This window comes from Pseudonaja textilis, chromosome 1 (assembly GCF_049901715.1).
Source record: "Pseudonaja textilis isolate UNSWEBS1 chromosome 1, rPseTex1.2, whole genome shotgun sequence".
NCBI classification, from domain to species: domain Eukaryota; kingdom Metazoa; phylum Chordata; class Lepidosauria; order Squamata; family Elapidae; genus Pseudonaja; species Pseudonaja textilis.
The window spans coordinates 178,336,412-178,358,450 of record NC_141990.1 but is presented as its reverse complement, the minus strand read 5'-3'; the positions used below and the strand labels follow the sequence as shown (position 1 = coordinate 178,358,450).

The following is a 22,039-nucleotide window of genomic DNA, read 5'->3' as shown; positions in this document are numbered from 1 at the left end:
AAAGCACTGGAAACCTTACAAAAATACAGCATACAGTCAAGTCTGAAGAATTGGATTTAACTTGCATTGATCTTATCATCTCTGTGAGGAAACTGTTTCTCCCCTTCTACATAGTTGCCCCTGATCCCGGTGCACATACACAGTAGAATGAAATAATAGGAATCTGTCACAAACTCTGATCTTGTAGATTCCAGGGCAGGAATGTCACTGCTAATATCATCATCATCATCATCATCATCATCATCACCATCACGGATAAAACCATAAGCATAGCACCCCTAATATGATTCTAAGGATCTCATTGCTGGGATTATTTTCCCTTGCAGGAAGGTAAGAATCTTTCATTAGATCTTTTATTTGATTAAATCAGGGGTCTTCAAACAGCTTTAAGACTTGTGGACTTCAACTCCCAGAATTCCTCCTCCAGTCATTTCAGCTCAGGAATTCTGGGAATTGAAGTCCACAAGTCTTAAACTTGCCAAGTTTGAAGACCCTTGGATTAGATATTCTCCCACCCTCCCACCATCTGAAGAAAAGTAGCCTATTCAATTGCACTAGACCAGGGATGTCAAACTGGCAGCCGGCAGGTCAGATGCATCATGCACAGGCCACACTCACCCCAGCTCCATGATTGGGGAAAACATTGTGAAATGTCACATGGTGGCAACATGATGCCATGAGTTTGACACCCATGCATTAGAGCTTGGAAACTCCAGGCCATAGATCTCTGGAAGTAGGAATCTTACCTACTCAGCTATCATAAGATATGATTAGAATCATAGTTCAGCACAAGATTAGGTTGGTGCTTCAACCACTCATTGTCCTGCTCTCTGGGCTTCTTGTTTGAGTGAGATGGCATTGAAGGCTGGCTGGTTTCTGGCATCAGTCAGTACATTATCTAAACTAGCCGACCAAATGCTGAATCTACTCTAACAGGTTCCTTTCACCATATTTTATGTGGCTTCCCAACATTACTAATATTCCTCTTACAGTGTGTGGGTCAGAGAGAAGAGTCCTTGATACTTTTGATATTGCTGAACTACAGTTTGCTGCAGCTCCAGCCAAATGATCAATTGGGAAGCCTAAAGGAAGCTGCAGTTCAGCAACATCTTCAAGGACCACCAGTTTCCATCCTTCCTAGTCCTCTTAGTGATCCTGCTTATCGTATTTGGAAAACAAAGAGAAATATTGTGCATGTAAATACACCAGATCCTACTACAAAGAAAAAAGTTAAATCCCCTGTTCCACATTCATTTTTCCTGTCTGCCGGAAGCAAAAAGTCCATCTCTTGCACCTCCACTTCAGCTCTTCAGAGCCTTCATCTCCTATCAGAACATGCACAGGCTAAAAGTTTTGCAGATTCAGGCACTCCAGATGTGTTATGTATCTACTTCATTTTGGCTGCTCCTACTGCAAGGCCAAAAGAAATATTAATCACTTGATTTCACATGAAAGGGATGGGACCTCCTCTCAAATTTCAGAAAGGGGCTGGCAAGTAGAGGAAGCCAAAGCTTTCCCTATTTAAGGGCAAAACACAGGAATGTCTGTGGCTGAGTTCTCTGCAGGCCCAGTGGTTGACAGGGCAGGAAGCAATTGATGGTGATCTTTTGATTTTTTTTTCCTCTCCCCTTTTTTTCCCCTCTCTCATTCTCTTTTGCACATAGAGTCTCATGTTTAAAATTATTTAAACATGATGAGCTGTGTGCAGAGAGCCGTTTTGTTCTTCTTTACTGTGTCACAATTCTCCGTCATTTTGGCACAACAACAAGAAGGTAAGTAATCCCACTTAAGAATTGAGAATTGTCATGGTTTTATATTATATATTCCCTTCTATGCAACTTTGCCAGATATCGAGCATTTCTCAAGTTACTTTTTTTCCCTTTTGCTTTGAGCTGGGTTGGGATCCTGCATTTGAAGCAAGAAGGCTAACCTTTAAAGGGGGAAATTTTAGAGGCTTAACCATATTCTGTGCCTTTTTCTAAACTTTCTCTCGTGATGTTTCTAGACTTAGTTTGCCTAACCAGCACTGGAAACATCTTACTGTTTTTTCTTTTTGCTTTTTGAATAAAACTCTTGAGTGCAGAATTCAGGAAAGTTTGAACTTAATTTGCAATGTAAAAGAAGCTTGTATTTAGCCATGGGTGGGGGGGGGCGGTGTTAGGGTTTGTAAGAAACACTGCTTTGGAGTCTTGCTGGCATATGTTTCTTTTTAAATGTAGGGTTACGTATAAAGTCATTTATATTATTTAAGGAAGTGCTTTTGTGAACCAGGTTGGTTGGCTCAGCTCTGGGGAAAGATTTTTCCAGGTGTGGATATGAGTGTATTCTTCTGAGACATAAACAGGAAAGGAGAAGGATATATCACATCTCAAACTTTATTTCATCACTCATCAGAGAATTCTTTCATGTCCGTTGCTCTCCTAACAGTAAATAACCTCAGGCTATACATGCTTCCTGGAGAGTAAGTCTGATTGTGAACAGTCAAAGGATTTGCAGGGCTTACAAGCACATTTGGCAATTAAGATTCAGGACATTTTAATAAAGGACGTTTTTGGATCCTGGTTTGTTTGGTGGTGATGTGCACGGTGTTGAATTGACAGAATTGTTGCATTGTGTGATCTATATCTTGAATGCACAACTTGATTGATACAATTAACTAATAACAAGCTTTACATCGTAATTTGCCCCAACCAAATATACTCACGTAATTGATAGGTATATCTGAAATTAGATGTTTCTTTATCAGTTTATCTAATAGAAAAGTTTTTCATAGAAATGATTCTATAAAAAAAGGATATTCTATATATTTTAAAAAATAAGCTGCAAGGACTATAGAAATGAACTTATTCATTCATTCATTCATTCATCACAATTGATTTAGTGAGTAAAGAAAAAAGGCACTCATTTTTTTTAAGGTTGCTTTATATAATTGATTCTGTATGGTTGATATAAACTATACTGAAATTGCTTGTAGAAATTTTCTAAATTTTGTTTATTCCACATTCCACTGGATCTAATTGCTTATGTCCAGCAGATTTAAAGGATATGAAGCATCTATGGCTACGCATTTGGTGTATTCAAACAGATGTAGTATTTGTTTCTAGTTGCAACATGCATTTTAGGTAGATATAACAGAGAAATCTATTCAGAAATACTATTTTTGTTCTACTGTTATACTTTCTGTTATCATTATTTGGCTAGACTCTGTAAGATTGAAGAAAAAGAAAGAGAAAGAGAGAGAATACAAAATCCTGTAACATTGACCAGATTTTTAAAAATGTAGAAATGATACAGCATGCTGCAATGGTTTATATTTCCCTCCATACCCTTAACCCCCATTTCCATTCACATGTGTCAGATTTTTGGAGACTGCTTGAACAAGTCCCTACAATTTTTTTTGGCATGGATTATCAGAAGTGGTTTGTCGTGGCCTCCTTCCTAGGTTGAAAGAAAGTGACTGGCTCAGAGGTGGTACTCAGCAGGTTCTGACCAGTCCTAGAGAACCAGTAGCGGAAATTTTGAGTAGTTCAGAGAACCAGCAAATACCACCTCTGACTGGAGATTTTACAGTATCCTTTCCCTGCCACTCCCACCAAGCCACACCCACAGAACCGATAGTAAAAAAAATTTGAATCCTACCACTAGGCTGCCCAAAGTCAGCCAGCTGGCTTTGTGCCAAAGGTGCCTAAATTAGAACCCACAATCTCTTGGTTGCTCTTAACCTTTACCTACACTGTTTTAAAACAGAAGAAATTTCAAAAATGTTCTAGAATCTCTCTTACGTTTGTCTTTACCTTTTAACTTTTTACCAATAGTCATGGGTGTGTTATGGATGAGTTCCTTCTTTCTTTCCTTCCTTCCTTCCTTCCTTCCTTCCTTCCTTCCTTCCTTCCTTCCTTCCTTCCTTCCTTCCTTCCTTCCTTCCTTCCCTCCCTACCAGAATAAAGATTATTCAGTTTGTAACAAGCTATAACCCATAGATGAAATAAAACAGTAACCATCTTGGAAATTAATATTTTCTAGATGTGGTAAATTGTTCTGTATAGGCTGAAAGTAACCTTTAAATAAGAAAGGAGGGAGGGAAGGAAGGAGGGAGGGAGGAAGGAAGGAGAGTATTAATGTTAAATTATACCAAAATATTCAGGTAAAGAAGCTAATGATTATACACTGAGCATCAAATAATCACACCGTAAAATTCAATCATGATTTCCTTCTTTGCTATAATAACTAGAATAGGAGAATGAGGACAGATTTGCATGACAATTATTAGGTTAAGCATTGAAGCCAAGGTGTGTAATTGGAGTGTACACTGACGGTTTGGGTGTCCTATACATAAATCAGAGAACTTATGGCTGTTCAGAACTTGTGGCCTAGAATTTCTCCTCATTGGCCATGTTTGTTGGGCCTCATGGGTGAATTAGTTAATACAGCATCATTTGAAGAACCATTAGCTCCCCTCTCTCTGCCCTGGACCTATGCTGATGCAATTCATCTTACAACAAAGTTTTGGTTTCTTTCTTTTCTTTCTGATTCCTAGTTGTAAATATTAGAAAATATGGTAATATGCCATGGAACTTTCTTCCTTGCAAACCTCATTCATTTCTCTGAGCATTAATTTATGTTTTTTTAAATGAAGTACTTCTCTTAGTACTCCATAACCTTATTTCAGCTCCAGGAAGCACTGCTTGATAATGAAAGGCTGTCTATTTCATTTTTTTGCTCCTATTTAATTTTTTTGTCTCTATGATTGATAGTGCCATACCATCTGATCCTCATCTTATATTACTAGAAATTATTAACATTTCCATTATTAGAAAAATCCATAATGTCTTTACTCAAATGTACTCACTGCCTTTCTTAAGTTGATGAATAAATGACTTTATAATTTGTTTTTGTTGCTACCTCATAAGAATTCGGAGGAACTCTCACTGCAACTCTTAACCAAAATTAATACTTAAGATTTCCACATTTAATTTGTTGGACTGTAGCCATGATTAATGGACACTGGGATTTGTTGTACTCTTGCCTCTTCATGTTTTACTTCTAAGTTTTCATGTACAGTATAATGAAAACATGAACTGTTTGGAAATAGATTATATACAAAGGCTTTGCTTTCAAAAATGATGTATTTTCATGTAAAAAACATTCTAGACAGAATGGACAGCTTGAGTAATGCCAGCATTTTTGTGTGTTTTTTCTAAAAGAGAGACAGCCAGATCTGGAATATACCATGCATGTAGAAGCATAATACAAGTACAGACTTTAGGAAAACAATCTGTTAAAATAACTTTTAACATTAAAATAGAAGTGTTTTTCTCCATTTATTGACTGTTGTGTCCTTCCAAATAATCCCACTGTATAGGAGTAATATTTAAATTTGATAACCTTGTGGTATTAACCAAGCATATCATTCTCTTTGGGGTGAAAAACAGCAGATTCCATCCCATTCTTCTCATAGTTCTTTGACTGAGATGTTGAAACTGGGATCCATCCATGTTGAAACAGCAGCCTCACAAACTGTGGATAATGTATGAATCAACTTTAGATTTCCACCCCCAACTATCATCTGAGGTTTTTGTGAAAGGAAAAAAATATATAAAATGATCTTCTGGTTTTCCAATTACAGTGTATGTTTTGTGCTTACTGTGCATAAAGCAAACACTGCTCACATTTCTGGCATTTGAACATTAATTTGAAATTAGTGGATTGTGAGATAAGCCAAGCCAAAATTTCCAGTCAGGATGCATGTAAATAGCAGAAGAGATGTGGCACAAAATAGAATTATGGGTTATATAACAGAATCTTTTGACAAGACTAATTCATACCTCACTGTTTGAGTTCAGCTAATTCCATTCTACCCCAAAGCGGGTAGAAGATTTCCCTCTAAATCAGTGATGTCCAACATTTTGATTTGCCTGGGCCACATTGAGTGAAGATGTATTGTCTTGGGCCAAATATAAAATATATAATATAATTAATGTATATAAATAGCATATTCTTTATTGGGGGGTGGGGTCTTGTGGAGCCACATTTCTAACTATCTAGGACTGCATGTGGCCCAAAGGCCATGGGTTGGACACGACTGCTTTAAACCATAGTTTATTGAAATTAAAATAAACAACCCATAGTTTAAAATAGCTTAGTACATAATCAGAGTTTTACTTATAACATATAGTAGTGGCAACTAGAAATGGGGTCCTATCTCTGCAGATATATGGATGAGGTTATGGATATACCCCTCTCAAAGCAAACAATTGACTAAAATGAATGATTTTAATATGATCCTTCCGTACCTAGATTCCATGTTATGAAATAGTTCTAGCAAAGAAGTAAGACTTGCCCCAACGCTTTTGAACTCCCAGAAGATAGTTGAAGTAGAATTCCTCTAGCAGAGCATTTTTTAACTCATAAGTTGGGATATCATTGTTCAGACAAGATCCTTGCCTATATAAACTTTTTTTGGCTTCAGCTTCCATGTTACATTTCAATGTTACACTTAAAATAGTTGTTGCCTCTGTCAATCTAATTTGTAAAATGTGCTTATGTTACATTCCAAAGTATTCAGAAGTTTTTAATAAAAGTTCTCTGGATGTCATTCACAGCTTTTTTTTTCGAGAAAAACCTTGCTAAAACTATACCTCAGTTTAACTCTTAATAGTCAAAATTAAATAAAACAAAGATTATAAATGTGAAATGTGCTGACTTATCAAGCCAAGAGAAAGGAACAATATTCAGATATATGGCATCTTCATCTCCACATCAATTAAGGCTCAACATGCTTTCACTTTTAGGATCCTGGTTTTCTGTGGGTCAAGAATAGACAACTGGGAGGCCCTGGACTTATATTTGCAGCCTTCTTTGATTGCAAATCCTAAAAGGTGATGGGTGTTTTGAGACAAGCAATCAGTAAAAACTATAATGTGGGTTATAAAATAGGCTTCACCCAGTTGGTGAAGGTTGGTTTGGGTAGAGAAATCCTTAAAGTCTATTCTGGGGTGGGGGAAGAGAATCCTGGCCTTCCCCAATTGGATCACCCAATTTGTATCTCACTCCCTCTCACTTTGGTCTGGGAACATTAAGTGAGTTCATTCTTTAGCTCTCAAAAAGTTGCCAACATGGCCATCCAACCCTGTTTAAAGTGTTGTAAAGTATAAACTTCATAGGATGCTCCATTTGCAACTCCTTGAACTAAGGAAAGCTCAAATCTTAATTAAGTTTTAAGAACTCCACATCCTTTAAGCGAGTAGGTGTTACTGAAATTAGGCCAGTTCCATAAGCCTGAGGAGAATTGTGGTTTGATGAAAGCTAAATGGTTACTTCTGCCTTGTCTGCACTTTCCATGTGTGTGCTTTGACTTCAGACCGAGTCATCAAATGATTTCCTGCCGGAAGGAGAAGAACTGCAGATATGAGGAGGGAGGGAGGAGAAACCCTGCTTTACTGCAGGGAGAAAGGAATTAAGATGATGTTTCTTTTTCTCAGTGTTATTTAATTGACTATAACAATGTTGAATTGATGCCATTTGCCAAGAAATCCAAATGCTGTCAGCTTTAATCATTGCCATTTGAATTCCGTGGTTAATGCTGAACATGGAAAACAATCAGTCTGGGGTTGTTATTTTTTATGAGTCCCACTTTTGTGGTCAGTCAAGATTCTTCTTCTAATCTAGATCAGCTTCCCTCAACTTAATGTCTCCAGGTTTGTTGGTCTTTGGCCATGGCAGAGAGTCTGGAAGTTGTAGTCACAAGACATTCGAAGAGTACCACATTTCATGAAAAATTATTGAGATTGTTTATATATTCATTACCCAAGTTAGGGCATGCAACTTCTGCAATGCTGATACAAGTCAGGAGCCCCACAACCACATTTTGCAAGGTGGGAATAAAATGATGAAAATACTTCTAAACAGATGGTGCTAGGATTTTTTTTTAAGATAGCTACAAGTAGATCTTTGCGAAATTTTGAATCTCTGGAAACACAACCTGGATAACACATTGATCTTTAGGCATTGCTGTTCAGGCTGCAAACCTGGCTTTAGACTTCTTGATCCCTGTGAAATATAGTTTACTTCTCAAACTTGCTTGAGTTTGAGTTGGCAGGTTTGCGCAGGCAGTAAAACAATGTGAATGATGGAAACCATCTGTGACCAAAATGTCACTAAGTGACTCTGAGAAGGGCGCTGGTAAATTTATATGACATGGTTCCATAACAAGGCCTTTTAAGGCTTAGGTTCTCCAATTGCTTATCCAGAGCAGTTTCATTCTGTCTGAGAGATCTGGGAAGAACTGGAAGGATTTAGGCTTTGCAGCCATACATTCTCTTGTAAACAAACCTTGGAAAACCCACTATGATCAATTGAGTTCATTTCCAAATGAGTGTGACTACTATTTACATTGATTGTGTGAATGGCTATAATGATCATTAAATGATAGTTCAATATGGGTAGAAAGAAACAATCACTGATCCACTCATGATCCTATTAAATGGCCTATTTTACTTTTTCAATCCAGCTAATAATAAATTCAAAGATTTTTTTTGCATGTATTTTACTTGAGACTTTGAATAGCTATTTTATGTAATGAAATCTCTTGACCTATTTTTACAATCTTTGAGGCTGCCATTTTGTACACTCATTCTAAAAGCGTGATGAACCAGGCCTCTTTCTTAGAGCATAGTTTTTTCCATATCTATGGGAAATCAATTCTAGACAGACAGACAGACAGACAGACAGTCATTTCTTTTAATTAGACCTGCCTTACTTGTCACATTTCATTGCCATTATTAAGCAATTGTTCCAAGAAGGTTGGATGATTCATTAGTTTTTGCAAAAATGTTGCAAGCTTGGCTATTGTAAAAGATCATGATAAAATTAAGAAGGGCTTTTGAACTAGCATTTCTTCCACATTTGACCCTTCCCCTAAAAGTGGGTGAACCAGATAAATCCTGAATATGAAATATGAAATTAAATTTGAATTAATTATTGTACACAAAAATGACAGTATATACAGCAGACGAGATAACCATGCTGGGTTTCGTATCACAAATCACTAGTCGAACACTTCCCAAGTGTTTAGGACTGCGTGATGCAACTTGTGCAATGTGAATATTATTATTATTATTATTATTATTATTATTATTATTATTATTATTATTATTATTATTTGTACTTTTGTATTTGTTTCCTTCTTCTGTTATAATAAAAACTACAGTTTACCAGAAACTGAACAAAGACAGATATAATCTCATAATGAAATTCATTTATTTGTCTCTGCTAATAAAAAGTTTATTTTGTTTTAAACACGTATTCTACATGCCAGTACTGTCACTGTCTCTGTAAATAAATCTCACATCTTCTGCATCCTAATTCTAGCTTTAAAAAAAAAAAGAAGTAAGGTCAATTGTTTACATGTCATAATTCTTTCCAGATTTTTTTTTAAGCTGTATTTAGCCCCATGTATATTGCTAACATCAAGTTGGCTCCCTTTTCCAGTTTCCTTTTGTAAACTTTGCCTGTTTCATATTAGGATGACAATGGAAAACATGAAACATTTCTTTCAACAAGAGTCCCTTGTAAGATTTATTTTGGGTATGCATCAACCAATGGGGATTTTGGCTGCATTTCTTGAAACACAACGAAGGAGATGCCTTTCATATTAGCTAACAAGCTGATTCCATTTTCCAAGATTTCATGTGGAGTGAGCGCTATAATATTGTTTGAGTAAATCTAACAGAGAGACAGTTGGTGTAGTGGTTAAGGCACCAGGCTAAAAACCAGGAGACTGTGAGTTCTAGCCCTGTCTCAGACGCAAAGCCCCTGGGTGACCTTTGGGGCAGTCCCTCGTTTCCTCAGCTTGGGAAGTATGCAAGAGCAAACCACTTCTGAACTGTTTGACAAGAAAACTATAGGCACAAGTCCCTATAGAATCATCAATGATTCAAAGGCACTCACACATACAGACAAACAATAATGCCTCATTATTTTCTCCTTAGGTGAGTAAAGTGTTGCCTATATAAACAGATAGTGTCTTGCCATCCTACTAGAAGACTACAAGCCTTTACAGATACATGTTCTTGCTATTATATTATATAAGCCACACCCCTTGAAAACGTGCAGGTAAAAAGCAGCTAGGTTTGGGTTACACAGTCACAGCCATTGTCAGACAATATGAAAAAGAAAGAAAAGAAAGCAAACAATACAAAGCATCAAAAGGATCACAGCTGTTACCTTGATTCTTTTGGCCCTCCACATGGATGATCTTATGCCCTGCCCAGCAGGTTATAGCATGGAACTGATTAAACGGTGTCTCATCAGGCTCAAATAGCATCCAAAATGGAGGGAAACTTTGCAAGGGAAGGAAAATCAAAACATTATCTCCAGAACAAAAAATATATATAGTATAGTTCTAGGAACACTGGGCCCCTTCTTTTCCTGAATATTTCCATTACTTCCATGTTTATGTGCTGAATGTCAAAACAATTTATTACCATATCACATTAAAATACAACCCAAACTCAATAGAAAATGATATTTTATGTAGCTAAACTTTTTGTTTAGATTTGTGTTATTAGTACATACACTTTTCTATATCTTTTATCTTTATATTACCAAGTTGCAAGTGATCATAAAGAGTTCTTGATCAGGGGTGGAATTCAAATTTTGTAACAACCGGTTCTGTTGGTGTGGCTGGGTGGGCGTGGCTTCTTATTCTTTTTTAGCAGCAACCCACCCACCCAGGGTTGCCATCTGGCCATTTTTCTGGCCAAATTCAAGAAATCTGGCCGTATTTCTATCTGCTTAGCCATGAAAAAAATGATGTCTCCACCCAAATTTATTTGGCTGGAAATTTGGCCGTACGAAAGTTGCTTGGCTGTGAAATCGGCCAGATGGCAACCCAGCTGCTCTCCTTCCCTCGCGCATGCGCGTCACCATGAGCAAAAGGAGGACAAGCGTGTCCTCTTAGTTCTCCGACACGCCCGCTTCCTCTCAACTCCCGTCACACACCCCTTTGGGCCTTGGTGCCCAGCCACACCCCCTTCCAGCCTGTGACCTGAGCAGGGGCAGCTCCTCCTCCATCAACACCACACCCATTCCTATTACGGCTCGTTCCAACACCACGCCCCTCAGCTTCCCCACCCATCCTGAGCTCTCCTTCCCTCGCACATGCGCATAACCATGAGCAAAAGGAGGACAAGGGCGTCCTCTGGCACTCTCCTTCCCTCGTGCATGCGCGTCACCATGAGCAAAAAATAATTTGGCCGAATTTGGCCGTATTTTGACTTGAGTTTTGCCACAGAGCCAAACTGCGATCTGGCAACCCTGCACCCACCACATTTTGGGGGCCTTCTGGGTCTCAGGGAAGACTCCTGGGGGGCATTTTTGCTCCCAGAAAGCTTACCTGTGGCTCAGGAAGGAAAAACATGGAGCACAGCGGGGCACGCAGCACCCCCATGTTTTGGGGCCTTCTGGGCCTCAGGGAAGCCTCCTGGGGGGGGTGCATTTTTTCTCCAAGAAAGCTTCCTTGGGGTCCAGGAAGGCAAAAAAAATGGAGGGGACGGGGTGCTGTGCCCCCCCTCCATTTTTTTGCCTTCCTGGACCTCAGGGAAGCCTCCTGGGTGAAGCAGTAAGTAAGTGAGGGAAATCCCAACACAGCTGATCATAGGAACAGCTGATTGTCAGGAAGGGAAAAAAAGAAATACCTTATCAGAAGTCAGTGATGTCAGGCACATGCACAATGTTGCACATGTGCGATAAGGACTGACTGTGCAGGGAGGGGAGGGGTGGGCAGAGAGTGGCAGGGCCAGCCAGGTGCACAATTTGCTGGTTCTCCAAACTGTGCAGAATCATAACAACCAGATCTATAGAACCAGTCCAAACCAGTAGAATCCCACCCCTGTTCTTGATCAACTGAAGACCAATCCCAACAACCAACAGAGAAGGCTGATTCAGGATGTTGAGAAGGCATGAACTATGATTGTTCATTTCTTAAGAGAAATTGTTTAGAATGTGTAGGTTCTTGACTATGAAAAGAAAACTTAAGGAACAAGTCCGTATATGGATAGTTTTGGCAATGCAAAAGATTTCAGTGCAACATTTGATCCATTTACTTGTGGAAGTCTTGAAGTGCCAAGATATATTAAATGGATTCTATATGGTTTCTTTGATGTCCTTGTTAGGGCATGTAGTTTAGGGTAAAACATAAGTGGACAGTGAACAAACTAATGTGTAATCTTTAACAGCGTTGAATGTCATGGAGAAATTATTAAGAAAATTGTTTGGATTATTTTCCCAGCTAGTACTATCAGAAGTCAAGGTATGGTGGTGCTAATGTGGAGAATTAAAAAATGCATCATCTTTCAGGGAAGCATCATAGATTAGCATAGCAGAATGTCTGTGCACAGAAGATTCCAGGTTCAACTCCTGCCATTTCCAGTTTTAGAAGGAGGTAGTCTGGGATCTGAATAAAGGACTCTCACTTGGAGATAAAAATACTGGATGGTGAGGGCAAATAGATCTGCAACATTTTCACTCGGACCAGAAGCCAAGTTGAGACATTGTGCATTCATGCATAGGCCAGGCAGCTGAGACCAATCTTCAAAACAGCCCTACAATCCCTCAAAAGGATGGTGCTATTTTAATGCTTTGAAAAGTGATCTTTCACTCCCCTAATATATTTTGCAAAATACTTTTCTTCAATACTTTGCACAGCCCTAAGGAACATGATAGGAGTGTAGTTTTGAGATTACTGACAGCTAGTTCATATAAAGTAGCTTTTTCCTTATTGGTCATCAATTTACATTCTAATCCTGCTTTCCTCACAGCATTCACTTTCACCTACTTCTCCATTAATGGATACCATAGTAAATATGTGAAGGTTTATGGGTCAGCGAATGTGTCCAAGATCAGAATATGTTTATATCCTTCATTTTATTTTGTAATCAATAATTTTAGATTGCTAGATTGCTTTATTGTATACCAGAAATGGTTACCTGAGTTTTTTCACTGACTTATAAGCTTTGGAATCATTAGGATCATTTATAAATTAGCCAGAATTTAGAGATAGACCAGAAATGAATTTCTTTCTTATCTGAAGATATAGAGATGGAGGTGATAGATCATATTGAACAAAGTAAAACAGCTCCATAAAACTCAATTCCATAAAAATGTGTAAGTTTTGTTCTTCTTGGCAGAGAAAAATACAATTCCCCTACTCTACTCTATTTTTCCCATAGTTTTTCCTGCTGACTGGAAAATATATCTGGCCAAACCAGACATCAAGTAGGTCATATTTCTTACTTGAGTCTTCAGATTTGAGTTCCTAGAGCCTCAAATTGGAAAGACATACATTGATTAAGATTGGAAAGATATATCCCACATTACATCAGCCACTTTCTTCCAATCCTTCTTTACTCTGTACTTTTGAGAAAATTTCCCCAAGTATATTTCTGGAGCATCCCCCTAAAAGATTTAGACATTACTCAGGATGAAGAAGGAATGTTTTTCATCACATGGGCTGCCAGCCAGCATGCAATGCAAACCACAAAAACACTGCACTAAATACAATCTCATTTAATCTAAGATTTTGGTTCGAGCAATGATCATAAGTTATTCCTGGGAAATTTCCAGGCACAAATGTAAGGTAGAGCTTTCTTGTACACTTGTTCCTAGATTTGGCATTCAGTGATCAAAATATGGGTTAGGAACCTATCTTTTACAATTGCATGTGATGATGGTGATTAAGTGAGACAGCTTTGCTTGTCCCCTTACCCTCTGCTTTCCCTGAAGTGGCGATTAAATGAATGTCCTGGACCTCCCGAGCCTTTCTCTAATCCCTGAGGCACCCCCATGATCTTTTTCCTGCCCCTTGTGGTCCCCTTCATCCTTGGCTTTCTTCCCACCCAGCTATTGAGTCACCCAAGGAAGCCTTTTGCCCACCATAGCATCTGCAATGGTAGCAATGGTGCTGACCAAATTTAGGCTCCCTTATGTGGCTGAGGGACTGGATGGGAAATAGGCCAAGACCTGTGGGGATCCAATGAGATAGGTGGGGGGTTAGAGTTAGGGTTATGTTTAGTTGTAAACAACCACAGGGGAGGGAGTTGTAACTACAAATGGTTCGATCACAAATCAAATCAAGTCACCTATACTGAATTGCATAATATTATTACCTTTTAAAGTAATTCTGAATTGTTCTTATGTCTCAACTTGTTTTCTAAAGGAACTCCATCAATACTGAAGCAATGTTGAATGCACTTGTGAATCTTAATCTTGATTTATGTGCATTTCACTAAAAAGTTGCTCTACCTAGCATTGCTCCTTTTATTTCTAATTTTTACAAATCTGCTTCTTTGATGCAGTGTTCTAGTAATGTTTCTGTAGCTTTCCTCAACCTTAAAAATGGAGGCAAGTAGAAAATGATAATTTGGCTTAATGTATAGTCATCTGGTAATCTGTCCAATCAATTTGTCAAATTTTCAATCATATGTCAACTGAAAGGCATGTGTTCCTGCTTTCTTAGTGTAGAAAATAATGATGATTGCCATCTTGACATTCATAAATTCATAGTTGTGTGAGGGCATCTACTTGAGTCCATCAAGATTAATTACAAGTTAATAAGCATTGGGCTGGAAGCTCAGAGTGCTGAAATAGAGTCTATTTATTCTAGACAATAGAATTCATCAGAATCTTCAGGTCCCAGTCATCATAGATTGATGATTCAAGCGACATTCACATATTGGAAATGCATATAAATGCCAGTTTTGCACTGCCATAGCAGGCTATGAATGTGTTCTATTGGCCATGCTTGTTTCTCCAGCAGAAGAGAACCATTGCTTACAGAAGTAGGCTCCTGTTCATCTGGAAAGATCCTTCCTTAGTTGCACTTCAGAAACACATTAGTTAGGAAATAATCCACATTTACCCCCACATCACTCCCCTTCAATGTTTGTTGCAGTTGCTTGAAGTGCTGGGGGAAAGCCGAGAAATGTTATTTGCAATGATACATTTCCTTGACTTAAACCATAAGAGTAGAAGGACTTGACTTTGTACTTGCGAAGGTCTAAGCTTCATCAGAGTAACTGATTTGAAGACAGAGATTATATCTCTCAAATCACAGATTTGTCCCACCTCAATCTTCTGGCCTGCCTTTCCTGAAAGGCTGTTCCAATGACAGGACATTTTGACAGATGAAGCTGGGGAGAAGTAGAAAACAATGAAACGTGTTCTTCTTTTTTGGAGTGGAGTGTCCCCTGACTTGAACTTTAACCATAGAAAATTTGAGTAGTTCTGCATGCTCTTATGTTCTCAGACAGCTTTGTTGGACCTTGGGCACCACTATAATCACTATAAAATGCATGTTGTTGTTAAATACCCTTTTGGATAAAAGCCTAGGGTCACCTTTTTGTTTCTTTCCCATAAAAGAGAAATTTCTTTTTTATGTCATTAGCCTTTCAAACTTTTTGTAAGCACCAGTTATTTCATTTGCTTTTACAAGCATGAAGCTAAGCAATATGAGAGTCAAAAGAATATAATTCTGTGAGCAGCCTACTAGAAAATTTCTGTCACTCATATTCAGTCTAAATAATAAATCAAGCACAGAGCTGCATAGCAGAGAAACTTTTTTTAGACATATGTTACTGAAAGTATCATTTGTGATTTGCAAGTTTTTGGTACAAATACTTAATGAATTTTTCCCAAAACAAGAAGGATCTAATCTTATTTATGTTTAAAATGAATTTGGAATAATGCCCATTAACTAAAATATGTGAAGAACCAATTTAGTCTTAAGATTAAACTGTTTATTACTTTCATTTTTACATATTGGCCAGCAGAAAGTATTTCTTAAAATAATTGAATTATTTAATGTATTTGTTCTTCTTTATCATTGTGGCCAGTTAGTGCTAGATAAAAATGCTTTCCTTTTTACTAATAAAATAAAACAAATAGTTTCTGCATCATGACTGTGTTGTTCTTATATTGATAGATGACGTATGATAAATCAGAATCAGAATATTTCAGTCAACCATGCTTGAGGGCTGGGGGAGGGGCTATGGCCCTTGCCATTACTCTCCACACAGAAGTAAATTTCACTGAAATCAACAGAATTTCCAGTTGAACATGTTTATCCAAGTGTTAGGCAGAAATCCAAGTGCCAGGATTTGTTTGAACTCTGGTATGGAAGCATAGTGGGTTAGGCCATAATGGAAAGAATGATGTACAGCTGTGGGGAAAATGCCAGTAAAAATCTCTGAGATGTAAAATGCTTTATTAGAAATCTTGTCGACACCCTACAGTGACACCTATATGATGAGATTTCCTTCTCAGTAAACAAAGATAGAATTTCAAACTAAACCCCATTAAGCTCCCAGGTTCTATCCTCTACAGATTTCTCTAGGAGTATGGAACATTAATCTCAGCAAACCTTACTAAACTGACATGCATCTAATCAGGAATATAAAAACAGCCTTTTGGGTCAAATCAAAGGCTAGTTGGTCCAACCTCCTGTATGTTGCAGCTGCCAATCATATTCTATATGCAATGCCCATGAGGGCAAGATCTACTATTGGTCCCATTGTCACTAGTTTATAATATTTAATTAATTTTTTCTTTATCATATTTCCATGCTGCCTGACTTCCAGCAACTATGTTGTGATTTGGGTGTATCTTAGAGGCATTCGGACTAGGAGTCTTTGCAATTCTTATCTAAATTACTAGTTATCATTATTGTGTGATCTATTTTTAGCTATCTATTAATTGTGTAAAATAAGGTAAGGTAGGGTAGGGTAGGATAGGATGGGATGGGATGGGATGGGATAGGATAGGGTAGGGTAGGATTGGGAAAGGTAAGGAAAGGAAAGGAAAGGAAAGGAAAGGAAAGGAAAGGAAAGGAAAGGAAAGGAAAGGAAAGGAAAGGAAAGGAGAGATGATGAGAAGAGAGGGGAAGGGAAGGGAAGGGAAGGGAAGGGAAGGGAAGGGAACTTAATTGTCATTTTTTTTTTACTGTGAGCACACTGGCCCATATTAAAAATAAAATTACCCACTCTCAAGAGAAATTATATATCTATGCAAACACATACATAACACACATATACACATCGTATATGCTCACATAAATATATACCTTCACCCATACATATGTATGTTTATGTCTGTGTATAATCCATATAGTTAAGATGAGATATTATACATCTCATTTTGGTCAATCTACTAATTATATTAACAGAGCAGTCCAAAATCAAACATTTGAAACAGGTCCTAAATAAGCATTGACTCTACTTTCACACGTTGATTGACCATTGACTTTCACACACTTATTAATCAATAAGAATATTGATTAATCTAATCAACATCAGGCTGTGTAGGGGCTTTGCAGATGGGATATTTGCCTACTATTCTAAACTTGTGCCTACATTCTGGCAAAAATGACCACTGAAAGTTTTGGGGCTGCTATGCCATTAGTGTTTAATCAGATCGTTTAAAAAAAAAGATTTAAAATTTGTGATTTAATCATTAGAGATTTTTGCTTCATTAATTAGATTTCATGCATTTCTGACAAATCATGCTCCATCTTGGCAATGAGGGAAAGAGATAATAATTCAATAAAGTTATAAGGTAAAATTAATTCCTGATTGTTCTTCCCACTCACCTGATGTCACTAGCCTTAGACATGATAGTATCAATCTATTAAAAAAAACATGAGATATGGGAATTTGTAAATGTCTAAGGAAGGACATTAAGATTTGTCAGAAATGGTGTAGTGTCTCCTGCTTGGGTGACTAGATAACCTACAAGGTCCCTTCCAACTCTGTTAATCTGACCCCAGAATTCAACCCTGAGGATCAAAGGATGACTTACACAAGTATATCAGGCAGAATTAACACTGCAACATTGCAGCATCTGTTTGATCTTTGCTCCTCTCTTTCTGGATGCCAGGGGGTTCTGTCAACATACAGTCCATGCATGGGGAATAATATTAATCCATGTATTCTCCCTCCTCTTTTTCATATTCACTACCACAGTTAAAGTGATGGGCCAGCCATAAAATTTCTATTTAGCAGAAAGCAAAATTGTGACGTGATACCCTGACTTCCATTCTGCCTTGTTTTGTTATGCTGTCTTCACTTTTCCAAAAAGGTTCTACAACCAAGCAAGGTGTTAGCTACAGTTCCTAAATAATACTAGAACTTGTGGTTCACTTTGGAAGGACTAGTTTTTCTACCTTTTTAAAAAACTAAAAGATTCTAGGAAATACAAATAGAAACCAGACAGGAGAGCGTCTGGTGCGTGCCAAAAGAAACTCCACATTGCCTAGTCAATGTTTATCAGTTAAGTTCAGTAAGATGAGAATAACTTCTTGCCTGATTTCTGACAGCTACTGCAATTTGCTGAATTCTTTCTTTGTGTCTAAAATTTCTCATTTGCTAGCTATCTACTTATCTGTTGGCAGCTCAGAAGGATGAAAAATCCCATCATGAGTAAGTTACCTATAGAATGGTAAAGAGGCACCTATTTGTCGTCTTTTTGGGATAATACCTCTTCATGTCTCCTCCGAAGTCAGCATGAAAAAAAATGTTTCCAGTTTCCTGAACTGAGCACTTAAGTAATTGCCCCCAAATGGAAAACATTCTGTATTTTGGCTCAGCAACTCAGTGAGTTCATTTTGAGAGTATGCACTGCTCTATTTTGACTCTTATTATGGAACAAATGCATTAGCTATGCTTGTAAACATTGCCATAATAACTAACAGAGGTCTTAAGCAGCAAGAAATATATATTTTTAATCTGGTCATTTAGCTTCATACATTAAAAATCTCACCATTAATAATACACACATAAACCTCTTCAAGATTCAGTGGCAACTGACATAAATTCATTGGCAAACTTGAGATAGTTTCCAGATATCCCCAAACTATAGCTCCCTCTGTCCACACAATTCTGCTCATTTACAAGTCCTCCTACCTCACATATGGTACATAAAATAACATTTTGGTGTTTGCCAAAGAAAACATACTTACTTATTTAAGCTTCTATGCCACTCAGTTCCAAATAGCCCTGACTACAACAAGCAACAAAACACATACTAAAACTCACAGCCCTTGTTTCAAGACCTCCTAATCTTCATTGTCCCCAAATGCTTTCCTAGAAAGCTGTAGCTTTATGATTTCTTGGAAACCAAGAAAAAGTTGGGTGGTTCAAATATCAGTGGACAAACTATTTTACAAAAAGGCATCACTGAGAAGTCTCAACTGTGGATGGTATTACCTTGAGTGGGGAACTTTTAACATGTATTTCCCACCTCATACCAGACAGACAAGTTCAACCAGAGAACACTTGAACATCTCCGAGCCTTTAGCCTTTAGAGGGGACTACCAGCACCTTCCACTCCACCCAGAATTCTGTCTAGCTACTGTTTTATAAGTGTTTTATGAGGCAGTATATTTTTCCTCCAGCATTCACCCAAATCACTTCCATTTTTCCTTCCAAAAGGCAAAACATTGAAGGAGATTCTAGTGATCAATATGTAACATTCCAAGACTTAATACAAAATTGGCTTTTGGCTAAGATCAAATCTAGTATCTGTTCTTATTAGTTTCATGCTTCATAAGTCCTTCATTTGCCTGCTCCTTCCTTCTGATATTATAGTTGTTGCTACTCATTTCTTCAATCATCTTGTTTCTGCAATGCCCAGCAGCTAGTAGGTACTCTAACTTCCTAACAGACATAAGCAAATCTAGGAGTCATTGCAGTACCTTAAATGGAAATCCCCTTATAGGTAAGGAGCCTGTCGGCCCCTTTGGTTGCTCCCTAGAAACTCCCTGGATTTGCTTTTAATGGGAAGCTTCCAGAGTCTGATTTTCCATCTTAGGGGTTTTAATCCTTAAACTAGAGTGAACTGGACAAGGCTTCAGATAGAGGAATGTAAAGCAGATGTGTGATTTCTCTGGATGAAATTGTCCAATTGATTTTGCTCCAGTCACTTCTCTCTAGATTGATCGGATGGTTTGGGGCGGAAAATTGGGAGACAGAGTGAAGAGATGCTGCCTAGGAAATGGTCAGATAAGAAACACTATAGCCCACAGCTGCGCAATGGAAAAAGCAAGAGGCTCAGAAGGACCCCTCCCAATGTTCATGGGATGTAAAAATGATGGCAGGAGAATTTGATTTTAGACTTGTAAAATTCTGTTCATGTAGCCCTACAATAAAGTAGAACTAATTTATCTGGTTGTGTTTCTTGTCAGATTTACTGGTAAGGTTGACACTTAACCCATTTCACAATAGGGAAATGATCTAATTGGGCATCTCTAATTTGCTGTTTTTGAAAGGAGAAATCTAAAGCAGAAGTTTTGAAGAAGTTAAATCTAATATTTAACAACATCCTTGTAAGAAAAAATATAACTTTCTCTCTTCCTTTTGTTTCTTAGGAACTTTGTTGCATTAATGACCAAGCTAAAATGTGGTTTTTCAAAAACAAACATCGCCCTGTCACGCTATAAATATTTTGTCACACTGTAAAGTTCCTTTAGTGGCATTCATAAAAGTGTTGGCACTATATCAAACATTATTCATCAGGCAGGAAAGCATACTTCAGTTCTGATTTTCTTTGGTTTGATGTAAGGACAGCAAGTCTTCCCTGAAGAAAACTGTCATTAAATTCTGAAAACTTAGGAAATACAATTTTAATATGCTAAAAATTCTTCTGATACTAAAAATAAAAAACAAAAACCCTTCTGCTTCTTTATGTTTTGTGAAATGTCTTCCAGATGTTCAATAACATATAATTTATTTATACAAAAGCTGGCAAGCAATTCCCATCATTATTTAAAAAGAAAATTATATACAATAACTTGGGTGATACACAGTGTGCCAGGAATAAAGTTATCCATCCTTGATTTCCCCAAAATTTCCAAGTTAGAGCACACAAAGGCCCCATTCCAGCTCCCAAACTGGAAATTATTAGATAAATGAGTATAAATATAGCAGGTTCTATATTGGTTTGTGGACAATGGCTTTTTATTTGTTTTGCTGATATTTATATTTCCCTCCCTAGGTGACTTGTACAACCTATGATGATGCAAAAATGACCAAATGTGTGGCATGACATGATGTAGGTCCTCCCCCCCCCACCCACATTTTTGTATGATATGGTGATACAAGTGTGAAAAGGATGGAATTTCACAAAGATAATATACATTTTATTATCTGTTCTCTCACTCACCCTAGCCAAATGCCTGGGGGCTGTCCTTTTCCTTATACCGTGCAATAATCATGGTTGATAAATCAAGCTGACAGGAAGAACCCTTCACCAGTTAGGCTCCTGATTCCTTCCTTCAGTGTCTCTGGGAATTACTAAATCAGCCTCAAATAGAAAGCTTAGATGGCCATCCAGATGTTGATGATCTACAACTTCTAGAAGCCCACCAACATGGTTAATGAGAAGGGAAATTAATAGTTAATGAGAAGAGTCCTTCATCTCTCATGGTTCATCTTTACAATCTGAAGAATTTCCAGATTTCTGAACCCACAGCCATTTCTTACAGAATTTATCAGCCTCTGATTTAATCCTTCTTTTATGATTACATAATAAAGCAGTCATTAAATACAAAGTACTTTCCTCTTATATGAAAACACTTTGAAGTCACTATCCTCTTCTTACAACAAAAAACAAAATAAGCCGTTCTTTAATTGTAATGTCCTTCTTTCATCCTTGCAGTCTGGAAACAGAAACAGGAAACTAGGTTGCAGGATTGACTACCCATTGTTTTAAAAACATTGTTAGCTTAGTTGTACCCAGTAAAGAACTGTAGATATACAATAGACAGGCCACTACATTATACTGAATCAAGACAAAGATGCACATTTTAATCTAGCAGGGGTTTTTTTCAGTTGGCAAAAAAACCAACATGGAAGATTCTCCTGGAAAAAAGTACTCAATATTTTACTTTTTCCAAAAGTTTCAAAGATTTCTAGGTCAGCACTTCCAGTTTAGTTCTTAACTAATTTAACAATATCCAGCGAGTTTGAAGCAAAGCTGTAAGTTATTACAA

The 22,039-nt window shown here is 37.6% G+C and overlaps 1 protein-coding gene across 1 annotated transcript in view; it reads left to right on the top strand.

The window, feature by feature from the left end:
• Positions 1-1,548: 1,548 nt before the first annotated feature.
• Positions 1,549-22,039, top strand: part of COL3A1 (collagen type III alpha 1 chain) — a 75,506-nt gene continuing 55,015 nt past the window's right edge. The window contains exon 1 of the mRNA XM_026696927.2: positions 1,549-1,772. Within this exon, the coding sequence (XP_026552712.2) occupies positions 1,691-1,772 (82 nt within the window). The 5' untranslated portion in view covers positions 1,549-1,690. The remainder of the gene's footprint in view (positions 1,773-22,039) is intronic.